The 13,228-nt window shown below is 53.6% G+C and overlaps 1 protein-coding gene across 1 annotated transcript in view; it reads left to right on the top strand.

Moving 5' to 3' along the window:
* The window catches only part of HMCN2 (hemicentin 2), a 174,811-nt gene that overhangs the window by 116,768 nt on the left and 44,815 nt on the right, over nucleotides 1-13,228 (top strand). Inside the window, exons 49-59 of the mRNA XM_068970656.1 lie at nucleotides 2,739-2,930; nucleotides 4,688-4,861; nucleotides 4,974-5,087; nucleotides 5,591-5,733; nucleotides 6,095-6,245; nucleotides 6,824-7,042; nucleotides 9,461-9,574; nucleotides 10,201-10,388; nucleotides 11,560-11,656; nucleotides 12,374-12,535; nucleotides 12,726-12,839. Coding sequence (XP_068826757.1) covers nucleotides 2,739-2,930; nucleotides 4,688-4,861; nucleotides 4,974-5,087; nucleotides 5,591-5,733; nucleotides 6,095-6,245; nucleotides 6,824-7,042; nucleotides 9,461-9,574; nucleotides 10,201-10,388; nucleotides 11,560-11,656; nucleotides 12,374-12,535; nucleotides 12,726-12,839 — 1,668 coding nt within the window. The remainder of the gene's footprint in view (nucleotides 1-2,738; nucleotides 2,931-4,687; nucleotides 4,862-4,973; nucleotides 5,088-5,590; nucleotides 5,734-6,094; nucleotides 6,246-6,823; nucleotides 7,043-9,460; nucleotides 9,575-10,200; nucleotides 10,389-11,559; nucleotides 11,657-12,373; nucleotides 12,536-12,725; nucleotides 12,840-13,228) is intronic.

Below are 13,228 nucleotides of genomic sequence, written 5' to 3'. Positions count from 1 at the left end.
GTACTTTAGCTCTTCTTCACTTTCTGCCATAAGGGTGGTGTCATCTGCATATCTGAGGTTATTGATATTTCTCCCGGCAGTCTTGTTTCCAGCTTGTGCTTCATCCAGCCTGGCATTTCGCATGATGTTCTCTGCATATAAGTTAAATAAGCAGGGTGACAATATACAGCCTTGACATACTCCTTTCCCGATTTGGAACCAGTCTGTTTGCCATCTCCAGTTCTAACTGTTGCTTCTTGACCTGCATACAGATTTCTCAGGAGGCAGGTCAGGTGGTCTGGTATTCCCTTCTTTTAAAGAATTTTCCACAGTTTATTGTGATCCACACAGTCAAAGGCTTTGGCATAGTCAATAAAGCAGAAGTAGACGTTTTTCTGGAACTCTCTTGCTTTTTCAACGATCCAGTGGATGTTGGTAATTTGATCTCTAGTTCCTCTGCCTTTTCTAAAACCAGCTTGAACATCTGGAGGTTCACGGTTCACGTACTGTTGAAGCCTGGCTTGGAGAACTTTGAGCATCAGTTTGCTAGCGTGTGAGATGAGTGCAACTGTGTGATAGTTTGAGCATTTTTTGGCATTGCCTTTCTTTGGGATTGGAATGAAAGCTGACCTTTTCCAGTCCTGTGGCCACTGCTGAGTTTTCCAAATTTGCTGGCATATTGAGTGCAGCACTTTCACAGCATCATCTTTTAGGATTTGAAATAGCTCAGCTGGAATTCCATCACCTCCACTAGCTTTGTTCATGGTGATGCTTCCTAAGGCCCACTTGACTTTGCATTCCAGGATGTCTGGCTCTAGGTGAGTGATGGCACCATTGTGATTATCTGGGTCGTGAAGATCTTCTTTGTACAGTTCTTCTGTGTATTCTTGCCACCTCTTCTTAATGTCTTCTGCTTCTGTTAGGTCCATACCATTTCTGTCCTTTACTGAGCCCATCATTTCATGACATGTTCCCTTGGTATCTCTAATTTCCTTGAAGAGATCTCTAATCTTTCCCATTCTATTGTTTTCCTCTATCTCTTTGCACTAATCACTGAGGAAGGCTTTCTTATCTCTCCTTGCTATTCTTTGAAACTCTGCTTTCAAATGGGTATATCTTAGGTTTTTCCTTTGCCTTTCACTTCTCTTCTTTTCTCAGCTACTTATAAGGACTTCTCAAACAAACATTCTGCCTTTTTGCGTTTCTTTTTCTTGGGGATGGCCTTGATCACTGCCTCCTGTACAATGTCACAAACCTCCGTCCATAGTTCTTCAGGCATTCTGTCTATCAGGTCTAATCCCTTGAATATGTTTGTCCACTTCCACTGTACAATCATAAGGGATTTGTTTTAGGCCATACCTGAATGGTGTAGTGATTTTCCCTACTTTCCAATTTAAGTCTGAATTTTGCAATAAGGAGCTCATGATCTGAGCCACAGTTAGTTTCCAATCTTGTTTTTGCTGACTATTTAGACCTCCATCTTTGGCTGCAAAGAATATAATCAATCTGATTTCAGTAGTGATCATCTGGTGATGTCCATGTGTAGAGTCTTCTCTTGTGTTGTGGGAAGATGTTGTTTGCTATGACCAGTGTGTTCTCTTCACAAAACTCTGTTAGCCTTTGCCCTGCTTCATTTTGTACTCCAAGGCCAAATTTGCCTGTTACTCCAGGTATCTCTTGACTTCCTACTTTTGCATTCCAGTCCCCTGGGATGAAAAGGACATCTTTTTTGGGTGTTAGTTCTGGAAGGTCTTGTAGATCTTCATAGAATGGTTCAACTTCAGCTTCTTCAGCATTACTGATAGAGTCATAGGCTTGGATTCCTGTGCTACTAAATGGTTTGCCTTGGAAACAAACAGAGATCATTCTATTGTTTTTGAGATTGCATCCAAGTACTGCATTTCAGACTCTTTTGTTGACTATGAGGGCTAGTCCATTTTTTTCTAAGGGATTCTTGCCCACAGTGGTATATATAATGGTCATCTGAATTAAATTCACCCATTCCAGTCCATTTTAGTTCACTGATTTCTAAAATGTCGATGTTCACTCTTGCCATCTCCTGTTGGACCACTTGCAATTTACCTTGATTCATGGTGCTAACATTCCAGGTTCCTATGCAGTGTTGTTCTTTACAGCATCAGACCTTGCTTCCATCACCGGTCACTGGGTGTCTTCATTCTTTCTGGAGTCATTTCTCTGCTGTTCTCCTACAAGGTCCTAGTGTTCCCTTGTTCCAGCATTGACTCCACTGGGCCATAGTCGCCTTGTGACATCTGTCTCCCCCAGCCCGGCTCTGAGCTCCATGAGAACCGAGGACTGTCTTGTCACCATGGTTCCCCAGGGCCTGGCAAAGTAGGCTCCTGTTAATGCTTGTGGCCTGGGAGAGATGGATGAATGGATGGATCGGTAAATGGGTGAATGTGTGTATGTATGAATGGACAAAAGGATGAATGGATGGGGTGGGGTGGGTAGATGAATGGATGGATGGATGGAAGGAATAATTTGCCTTTATGTCCTGCCTGTCTGTACCAAGCCATCCCTGCCCACAACCTGGGAAAGGAAATGGTAACCAAATCACATAGGAAAGGGTCCAGGCCAGATCTGATGGGCTGCTTCTGTGTCTTGCCCTGCCGCATGGGCCTCTGGACTGAAATAGAGAACGATGTCTCCCACTCCATCTCAGAGCAGCCTCTGACCTCTGGTTTGACCTGGTGAAAACCTACTGAATCGTTTGACCTGCCTCTCCCCTCTGCATATAGGCCACCCACAGCCCAAGGTCACATGGTTCAAAGACGGCCGACCCCTGGCTAGTGGAGACGCCCACCACGTTTCTCCAGATGGAGCCCTCCTGCGGGTCCTCCAGGCCAACCTGTCTAGTGCGGGCCACTACTCCTGCATTGCAGCCAACACCATAGGGGAAAAGACCAAGCATTTCCAGCTTAGCGTCCTGGGTAAGTGCCGAACATCTCCTGGTGGCCCTAGGTTCAAGCAGAAGGGAATACCAAGGTGACCAACTCCTTACGAGCAGCTTCCCACAAAGCACTTCATTTTTGTTTCTTCCGTGTCAGCAACAACAAAAGTAATAATAGTGGGTATACTGGGTAATCATCTACCTTGAGCTAGGCATTTGGACAGGCCTGATTGCCTGATTAGTTGAATGGGGGGCACACCGAGCAGCACATGGGGTCTTAGTTACTCGACTAGGGATCGAAGCCAAGCCCTGTGCTCTGGAAGGCAGAGTCCTAACCACTGGACCACCAGGAAGTCCCCTGACTATCCTAGGAGGTGGGAGATGTGCTTGTCCCCCGGTCACCAATGAAGCTGTGAGGCTTAGAGAGGTGACAAGACTCCAGGCCTCAGGGTGGGGGCTTACACCCGGGCAGTCATTCTCCCAAGAGCCATCAGCATGAACTGTCTCATTAGGAGAAGCAGGGCTCTTGAAGACTAGACAGATCCGTTTTTCAAAATGCTGTTGGTGGGACTTCCCAGATGGCTCTGTGGTAAAGAATCCGCCTGCAATGCAGGAGACACAGGAGACCCAGGTTCGATCCCTGGGTCGGGAAGATCCCCTGGAGGAGGACATGGCAACCCATTCCAGCATTCTTGCCTGGAGAATCCCATGGACCAAGGAGCCTGGCAGGCTGCAATCCATGGGGTTGCAAAGAGTCAGACATGACTGAAGTCACTTAGCGTGCACAGCACACACAAAACTTCCCTAGAAGCCCAGCGGTTAAGAATCTACCAGCCAATGCAAGGGACAGGTTGGATCCCTGCGCTTGGAAGATTCCACATGGCCTGGGGCAACTAACCCTGTGTGCCACAACTACTGAGCCCGAGGTCTAGGGCCTGCAAGCTGCAATTACTGGGCCTGCACACCCAAGAGCCCAAGGTCTGCTACAGGAGAAGCCACCGCAAAGAGAAGCTTGTATAGCCTGTATAGCTGTGACCCCTCGTCACAGCTAGAGAAAGCCCGCACGTAGCAGCAAAGACCCAGAGCAGCCAAAATTAATTAATAAAAAATAAAATAAACTGCTGTTGGTAAAAAGGAGGGTCCCCAGCAAGAGCTGAAAGAGAATATTTGGTGACCAATGAAGGCAGAGCTATTTTACTCAGCAGAGAACAAAACTCCACCCCTACCTCTGCTCAGAGCAGGGTACAAATTGGAACCACACACACAACTGGGAAGACTGTGGTTAAATTAGTGGATGTCTGGATGTTAAGAGGGGCTTCCCAGGTGGCGCAGTGGTAAAGAATCCGCCTGCCAGTGCAGGAGACACAGGAGACGAGGGTTCGATCCCTGGGTCAGGAAGATCCCCTAGAGGAGGAAGTGGCAACCCACTCCAGTGTTCTTGGAAATCCCATGGACAGAGGAGCCTGGCGCGCTGCAGTCCCCGGGGTCATAAAGAGTCGGACACAGCTGAGCCTGCACACACACGGATGTTTAAGAGCTTATTGGGGAAATAGAGGCAGACTTGACCAGCTTCCCCTATGATATTGCTTAGGAAGGGAGAGCCTGGGCTCTGGGCCACCCAGGCCTGAACTGAAGTCTGGCCACACAGGGCGTGGTTCCTCTGAGCCTCGTTTCTCATCTTTGTAACACAAACAACAGCAGCACCGAAGCCCAGCACCAGGGTCTCAGACTTGTCCGGGTCCTCGGGCCCAGGGCGGTGGATCCCTGTTCAGGAGCCCACCCCCTGCCCCACCACAGTGGTTCCCACCATCCTGGGAGTGACGGAGGACAGCATGGACGAGGAGGTGACCGTGACCATCAACAACCCCATCTCTCTGATCTGCGAGACGCGGGCCTTTCCTGCCCCCACCATCACCTGGATGAAGGACGGGGCCCCTTTTGAGGCCTCGAACAACATCCAGCTGCTCCCAGGTGATGCCCTCGAGGGGATGGGGGGGGAAGAGGGGGCAGGTGACATGTCACCAGGCTGGGTCAGAGGCAGGGAGCCAGGGGGTGAGCCTGGCCGCTGCCCTACCCCAAGCAGGCACCCACGGGCTGCAGATTCTGAATGCCCAGAAGGAAGACGCGGGCCAGTACACCTGCGTGGTCACCAATGAGCTGGGCGAGGCCATGAAGAACTACCACGTGGAAGTCCTCAGTGAGTCAGGGACCGGCCAGGGCACCAGCTGGGTGGGCAGGAGGCTGCCCGAGAATGCTGGGGCTGCACTTGACACCCCAGGTGCCTTCATGTGACTTGTCTCCTCTGATGGTCCCTGGCCAGCCAGGCCAGCTTGGTCCATTTAGGGCCTAGAACTTAGGAGGAGGGAACCAGTGAGTTAGGACGGTCACGTGGATGCCTAGACCCGCAGCAGTCCTGGCTTCCTTCTGCCACTTGTGCTGCAGAGCAATAATAGCGCCTGCAGCTGGAGACTTGGCACCCCCAGAAGGGTCCCCAGAGGTCACCCCAGAAATCCCCTTGCCTCAGACCTGCCCTGTCCCATAACCATCTCTCACCAGGAGCAGGCGGGTTTCCAGGCTCCCTGTTCCTCTGCTCTGGAGAGCCAGCCCCCTCCACTTCTGGGATGGGCTTAGGGGCCGGGGGGTGCAGGGTCTCGGCACGTCTTCTCCCAGCCTGCTCCTCAGACTCCTTTATGGTTTCAGTCCCCCCTTCCATCTCCAAAGATGACCTCTTCGGGGAGGTCAGCATGAAGGAAGTGAAGACCAAGGTCAACAGCACCTTGACCCTGGAGTGTGAGTGCTGGGCCATGCCCCCACCCACCATCAGCTGGTACAAGGACGGACAGGTGAGCTCAGGAGCCCCTGGCAGCCTCAGATTCTCAATCTGGGTCCCCCTCATCTGCAGAACCTTCCAGAAAAGGCAGTCATAGCAGCAGGCCCCAGAGCTCTCCTGGGCCCTGCCCCGTCCTTTATATTTTAATAAGAAGTTCAATTCTTTACAGAAAACAAGTCTCACGAGCACCCTATATTCACTCACTGAATTCTCTTCTAAGTTTTACATTCTGTGAGTCTGGTGTTACAGGATTGTCAGGGTGCTCTGACCACTTTATGTGGTGTTTTAAAAACCGTGTGAAAATGGAAATACACTCATCTGGGTGCTTGCCAGCCCTCATTCCTGATCTCTGTCCCCTCTCTTTCCACCTCCAGCCCGTGACCCCCAACCAGCGCGTCCACATCCTCGGCGAAGGACGGCTGCTCCAGATCCAGCCCACGCAGGTCTCCGATTCGGGGCGATACCTGTGCGTGGCCACCAACGTGGCTGGAGAGGATGACCAGGACTTCAACGTGCTCATCCAGGGTGCGTGGGGCCACGGGGTGGGGGTCAGTGGGACTTGGGGGGCGTCAGTGCTTCTGGCTCAGCCTGGCAGGAGGGCTCTGTTCTCATCGCTGTCGGCACGTCTGGCCCCCCTGAACCCTGGCCTGGGCTCTTTCATGAACTGACCTGGGGACCGGGACATCACTGCTCCCCAGGCCTTAGTTTTGCCTTGGTGAGATTTGGATGATCAGGGAACTTTCCTGATGGTCCAGTGGTTGAGACTTCCCTTCCAGTGCAGTGGATGTGGGTTCCTGGTCCAAGAACGCAGATCCCACAGGCCTCCTGGCCAAAAAAACCCTAAGCATAAAACAGAAGCAATATTGTAACAGAGTCAATAAAGACTTGTAAAAAATGGTCTGCATCAGAAAAAAAGATCTTTAAAAAAAATTAGCTGATAACAAAGGAAAAAAGATCATCAAAAAAAACTGCTTTGATGGGAGGGATTGGCTCAATCAGTGGAATTTCCCTGCCCAGGAGAGGCTGGGACAGGAATCTCTGAGCAGAAGTTCTTGCCCATCTCTCAATGGTGTGTCTTGACGGCTTTGTCCCCCGCTCCCCAGTACCCCCCATATTCCAGAAGGTGGGCGATGCCACCGCAGACTTTGAGACCCCGTTCCGGGAGGAAGAGGCCCGGGGTGGGGTGACGGAATACCGGGAGGTCGTGGAGAACAACCCCGTCTACCTGTACTGCGACACCAACGCGGTGCCAGCCCCGGAGCTAACCTGGTACAGGGAGGACCGCCCCCTCTCCGTCGAGGACGGGGTGTCTGTTCTGCAAGGTAGGCCAGGGCGGCGTGGAAGAGCGGGCCCTTCACAGGCAGGCACCAGGGCCACGCCCACACCAGAGCGGGTCCCCTCCGCCGTGCGGTGCGGCCTGAGGTCTCCTGCCTGGTGCTTGCTGTCTGACCCCCGGCAGGGCATGTGACCACTCTGGACCTCAGCCACCTTTCATAAACTGGGGCTAAAAGTCCTTTACCTGTCTGAAGGCAAGAACAGGATCCCCTTCTGCCTCTGGTTAGAACAGAGGTCCTCATCTGCACCACGCCCACCTCTGGGATTGGAGATCTGTAATGTTCTGGCCCCTTTTTCTGGGGGGAGGGGGCAGTTCCTTTATTAAGACCCCAAATGTTGAAGAAGCTCTCATGGGGCTCTGATGCCCACCCAGGATCCAAGATCATGGCTCATGTGACCTTAAAAAAAAAAATTATTCATTTTTAATTGAAGGATAGTCTCTTTACAGCACTGTGTTGGTTTCCGCCAAATATCAACACGAATCAGCCGGAAGCATACGCATGCCCCTCCCCTCTTGACTCTCCCTCCCACCTCCCACCCCTCTAGGTTGTCATGTGACCTTTTTATGTCTTTTTCCTGCTTTGCATATTTGTTTATTTAAAGTTGGGCTTCCCTGATAGCTCAGTCGGCAAAGAAACTTTTTAAAGTTATTTGCTTTTTTGTTAAGAACATAAACACTTTTTATTTTTTTATACTTAAAAATTTTTAGTTTTTGCAGTGTTGTGCTGGTTTCTGCCATGCAAAATGCAAATCAGCCATTATCATACGATACACCCCTCCCTCCTTGGCCTCCTCCCCTCCCCCATTCCATCCATCCACGTCATCACGGAGCACCAGGCTGGGCTCGCTGTGCTACACAACAGCTTCTCACCAGCTATCCATCTCATGGATGTTGTGTATTTATGCTGATGCTACTTTCTCCATTTGTCCCACTCTCTGCCTCCCCCACTGTGTCCACAAGTCCAGTCTCTACATCTGCGTCCCCATTCCTTCCCCACAAATAGGTTCATCAGTATCAGTTTTCTAGATCCCATATATATGCGTTAATACACTATATTTGTTTTTCTCTTTTTGGCTTGCTTCACTATGTATATAACAAGCTCTAGGTTCACCCACCTCACTAGAACTGGCTCAAATCCCTTCTTGTTTCATGGCTGAGCATATATTCCATTGTGTTTACGTACCACATGTCTTTTATTCACTCATCAGTCAATGGGCATGTAGGTTGCTTCCATGTCCTGCCTAAACAACTGCTTTATCTTAGGATAGTTTTTTTATGGACGGCTTTGAATTAAAGGGCTCTGGGGATGGGGCTTAGAAACGCCTGGCTTCCCTGGCGGGGTCCAGGACTGGGAGGAATCCCAGACACAGAGCCGGATGGGGTGGTCGCCTGGCTCGCAGTCGCATGGTGCCCTGCCAGACGCGGGTCAGTGGTGACGCTGGTGGTAGAGGGAAGAATGAGGTGGGCTGTAGGATGAACAGTCATGCCAGGGTTTGGACTTGGGTGCTTGTGAAAGAAGGCGACCCCTTGGAGACCTGGGAGAGGCTGTGCTTACAGAAAGATGTAATTGACCCCTTGAATGGCCACTGCCCTCTGGCCTGGGGACACAAAGAGCTCAGTCACATGCCGACCTCCAGTCCCACCACTGGCCTCTGACCCTGGCCACAGGACCCCTAATCCTGGGCACACAGTGCTCCTAGTCACAGCTGACCTTAATTCTGGCCCTGATCGTAGATTAATCTCCCACATGAAGTGACCCCTCCCTTGACCATGGCCACAGCCTCCCTAGTCCAGGCTCCCATCCCTTGGCTCTGCGTATAATTAGCGCCTGGTTCTAATCCTGCTCACAGCCCGTCACATCCTGGGTCGGCCACCCCCAACCCAGGATCCTGAGCGCACAGTGGCCCTAACCCCACTCCTGCTAGACACCAGTTCCAGCCCCCTCGATGCCAGAGTCTGGCCCTGGCTGGCTCTCGACCACAGAGGGTCCCAGGTGACACCCCTCAAGAGCCGCCACCCCCAACCACTCCAGCTTCCTGAGAGCCTCTGCCCAGACATGTGCCCAGCTCTCTGCCTCTTCTCTCTGCCTTCATCGAGGAGCTGGGCTCAGCCCTGCCAGGTACTCTTAGGAAGCCTCAGTTTTTTCATCTGTAAGATGGGAGTTGTGACAGCACACTGAGTCAGAGGCTGGGGGAATGCTCAGCCCAGGGCCTGGCGCAGAGCAAGCCATTACTGCGCTTTAACTGACCCTCTCGACCCGTGACCCGGGCACAGCAGGTGCTTCTCTGCATGTCACAGGTTAAGTGAGGGGAGTGGAGCGGTGATGTGTCCCAGGTCCCCTTCAGGGGAATGGGCAGGTTGCTCGGTTCTTGCTCAGACCTCTGTCTCCCCCATGTCCCTGCAGGAGGCCGGGTCCTGCAGATCCCCCTGGTGCGGGCGGAGGATGCGGGAAGGTACTCGTGCAGGGCCTCCAACGAGGTGGGCGAGGACTGGCTGCACTACGAGCTGCTGGTACTGAGTGAGTGGCCTGGCCTGGGGGCGGGCAGGGTGGGGGGCTCAGGTCTAAGGCCCCATGAGGGCCCCCCACCTCCAGAAGGGGGCCCAAGTAGAGAGCAGGTGTAGTCCTGCCATTCTCCAAAGTGAATGATGCAGGGCTTTCGAGCTCAGACTCTGAAACCAGACTGGACTAGGTTCAGATTCCAAGTGAGCTGCTTCCTGGGGCTTCCCTGGTAGCTCAGACAGTAAAGAGTCTGCCTGCAAGGCAAGAGACATGGGTTCCATCCTCGGGTTGGGAAGATCCCCTGGAGAGGGGAATGGCTACCCACTCCAGTATTCTTGCCTGGAGAATCCCAGGGAAAGGGGAGCCTGCCGGGCTACGGTCCATGAGATTGCAAAGAGTTGGACACAGCTGAGTGACTCAGCACACATGAGCTGATTGCTAGCTGTGTGACCTTGAGTGAATCACAGCCCTCTCTGCGCCCTAGATTCCTTAGCCGTCTCAGGGCTCAGAAGTGCTTGGTGGGCAGGGTTCAAGGAGCCCCAGCCAGCACCTGGCACCAAGAGCTCTCGTCTCCATGCCCTGCTCCTCCTGGGGCCTTTCCCAAGGAGGCTGCCCACTCCTCACCCTCTTCTCCCCGCCCCCAGCCCCACCTGTGATCCTGGGTGAAATGGTGGCGCTTGTAGAGGAGGTGACCGTCAATGCCAACAGCACCGTCAGCCTGTATTGCCCAGCCCTGGGCAACCCTGCGCCCACCATCTCATGGCTCCAGAACGGGCTGCCTTTCTCACCAAGCCCACGGCTGCAGGTCCTGGAAGGCGGGCGAATCTTACAGGTTAGGGTGACCCCCCAACCCCTGCTCAGGCTTAAGGCAGTGGCTGACTTCCCTGGCGGCCCAGTGGTTAAGACTGCCTTCCTTCCCATAAAGGGCATGGGTTCAATCCCTGGTTGAGGGGTGGAACTAAGATCCCTCATGCTGCAGGGTATGGCCAAAAATACTTTAAAAAAAAACTTATTTAAAAACAAAAGCAAAAAAGACTCTGCATTTCCAGTGCTTCCAACTGCAAGGGGGCATGGGTTCAATCCCTGGTTGGAGAACTAGGATCTCACATGCCCTGTGGCAAGAGAAAAAAATAGATAAAGATAGCTGCTGCAGCGACTCAGTTCTGTTTGTCTGGGGACCAATGAACTGCCATCATCTGAAGCTCTTTGCTTGGAACTGTGTTAGAACCCCTGGGATTTAATTCAGGGTTTCCTGGATTGGGAAGATCCCCTGGAAAAGGGATAGGCTACCCACTCCAGTATTCTTGGGCTTCCCCTGTGGCTCAACTGGTAAAGAATCTGCCTGCAATGTGGGAGACCTGAGTTTGATCCCTGGGTTGGGAAGATCCCCTGGAGAAGGGAAAGGCTACCTACTCCAGTAGAGAATTCTGTGGACTGTATAGTCCATGGGGTCGCAAAGAGTCGGACACGACTGAGCGACTTGCACTTTCTCTTTCTTTCACTTTTACTTATTTAATTCACCAAAGAATCATATGTGAGGAGCCTTGTAGGGATGCTTGTGGCCCCTGAAAAGGAGCAGAGACTGGCACACCTACAGCCAGCGTGGCACAGGGCAGCCTTCCTTAGGAAGGCCGTCGGATACTCACAGAGCTGTGCGGGCACCTGGGACCTCAGGCAGCACCTCGGGCCCCCAGCATCCAGACACCCCTACACGGGACCCCCAGAGCCCAGCACAGCACAGAGCACCCCTCTCGGGGTTGGGGAGGGGACTGTTGTCATCGCCCAGTTTGCTACAGGGACTCATCTGTCAGCCTCACAGCCCAAATGTCACAGAAAGCCCTGGCTGGACATGGGGTGACCTCCCTAAGCATTGCTCCGTGTAGACAAAGGTGGTCTTCTGAGGGGGCTCCGCCTGGTGCCGGCCGTGCCTGGGATGGGTGGGAGAGAGCCCTCGCGGTTCCTGGGGGGCCCAGAGCCATCGGGCTGGCGACATGCACCCCCAGGTTTCCACGGCGGAAGTGGCTGACGCTGCCAGCTACATGTGTGTGGCCGAGAACCCAGCGGGCTCTGCAGAGAAGCTCTTCACACTCAGGGTGCAAGGTGAGCCGGGCAAGCGGGCAGCCCCCGCGGGTTCCCCAGCTGAGCAAGGGCTGGTCTTCTGGGTTGGCTCTGGCGTACTCCATGGGCTCACCAGGCAGGCAGGCAGAGCGCCGTGGCCCTTCCAGCGTCCTGGGCCCTTGGCCTGTGCCAGCCTTACCCCAGGACAGAGAGCTCTGGGGGACCCTGGCCACTAGACCATCTTAAGCAACCTCGGAGGCTCTCAGAAGAACGAGGTCTTTCCAGCACGACGATTGATCACTTACTATAAGGGCACTTACTTTCCTGGGCTCAAAGCCGAGAGGTAGGCCCCATTTTAGGGACTCAGTGGGGGTCTCCCCTCCCCCAGAGTCGGCCCTCTCAACCTCTGCATTCCTGTGATACGTGCATCTCAGAGGCTGAGGGCTCTGGCTCCAGATGTAGGGCAGCTGTGGCCTCAGGGGCAGAAGGATGACAGCACTGGGCACTCAGGTCTAGGACTCACGCCTGAATTGAATGGATATACTGGCCCTGCCACTGAGCAGCTGAGTGACCTTGGAAAAATGACTCTCCCTCTCTGATCTCTGAGCTCTGCTTTCTCCTCTACAAGATGAGGAAGACGAACAGGAGGGTGAAGCGCCAGGACCCCCAGAAGGCCCCGTGCGTCACCCTGTGGCCGTCGGCTCCCTGCCAGTCTGTATTGTCACGTCTTTCTTTATTTCGGTGGCCCCGCAGGGACAGTCCCACCACGAATCGCAGGTCTGAACCCGGAGCAGATCACCACCACCCTCAACAGCAGCGTCTCCCTGCCCTGTGACGTCCATGCTCACCCCAGCCCCGAGGTCACTTGGTACAAGGACGGCTGGACCCTCCCCCTGGGAGAAGAGGTCTTCCTCCTGCCTGGTGGGTAAAATGAGGCTGAGGGCCCAGCTCGGAGGCTCTATGGGGAAGCTGAGTAGCCTCCCCAAATCTGGGATAGAACTGGGGGTCTGGGAGGGCTTTAGGATTGTGGGCGTGGGGTCTGGGGATTGGGGCCTGTCCACTGGTGCCAAGCGCTCGCTCCCCCCTACCCCGCCACCACCACCCCTTGCAGGCACCCACACCCTGCAGCTGACTCGGGTTCAGCTCTTGGACTCTGGGATGTACATGTGTGAGGCCCTCAACGCCGCTGGCCGAGACCAGAAGCTGGTGCAGCTTAGCGTGCTGGGTACGTGCCGTCTGTCCCCCCACCTGCACTGTCCCCGACTCCTTCCATCAGCCTCACACCCCTCCACCAGCACAGTCAGGAGAGGGGCCGCTGGTGCCTGGGACACACTGTGCCGTCTGCCGCAGTGGTGTCTAGGGGCACCGTGGGGTTAGGCTCCTGGTTATTAGACTCGGACGCCCTTGGGTTTGAAATTCAGCTGTGTGCTTCCTTGCTCTGTGACCTTGGGCAAGTCACTCTTCCTCTCTGAGCCTTGAGTCTCCCATCACTATAAGGTGATGGTTGGCTTAAGGATTAGATGGTGGTATGTGAGCATTTAGCCCAGTGCCAGGGCTTCCCTTGGCTGACTGGTAAAGAATCTGCCTGCCAGTGCAGGGTTCAATCCCTGGGTC

Source organism: Capricornis sumatraensis, chromosome 1 (genome assembly GCF_032405125.1).
Source record: "Capricornis sumatraensis isolate serow.1 chromosome 1, serow.2, whole genome shotgun sequence".
Taxonomy (NCBI): Eukaryota; Metazoa; Chordata; class Mammalia; order Artiodactyla; family Bovidae; genus Capricornis; species Capricornis sumatraensis.
This window is presented reverse-complemented; position numbering and strand designations above follow the sequence as displayed.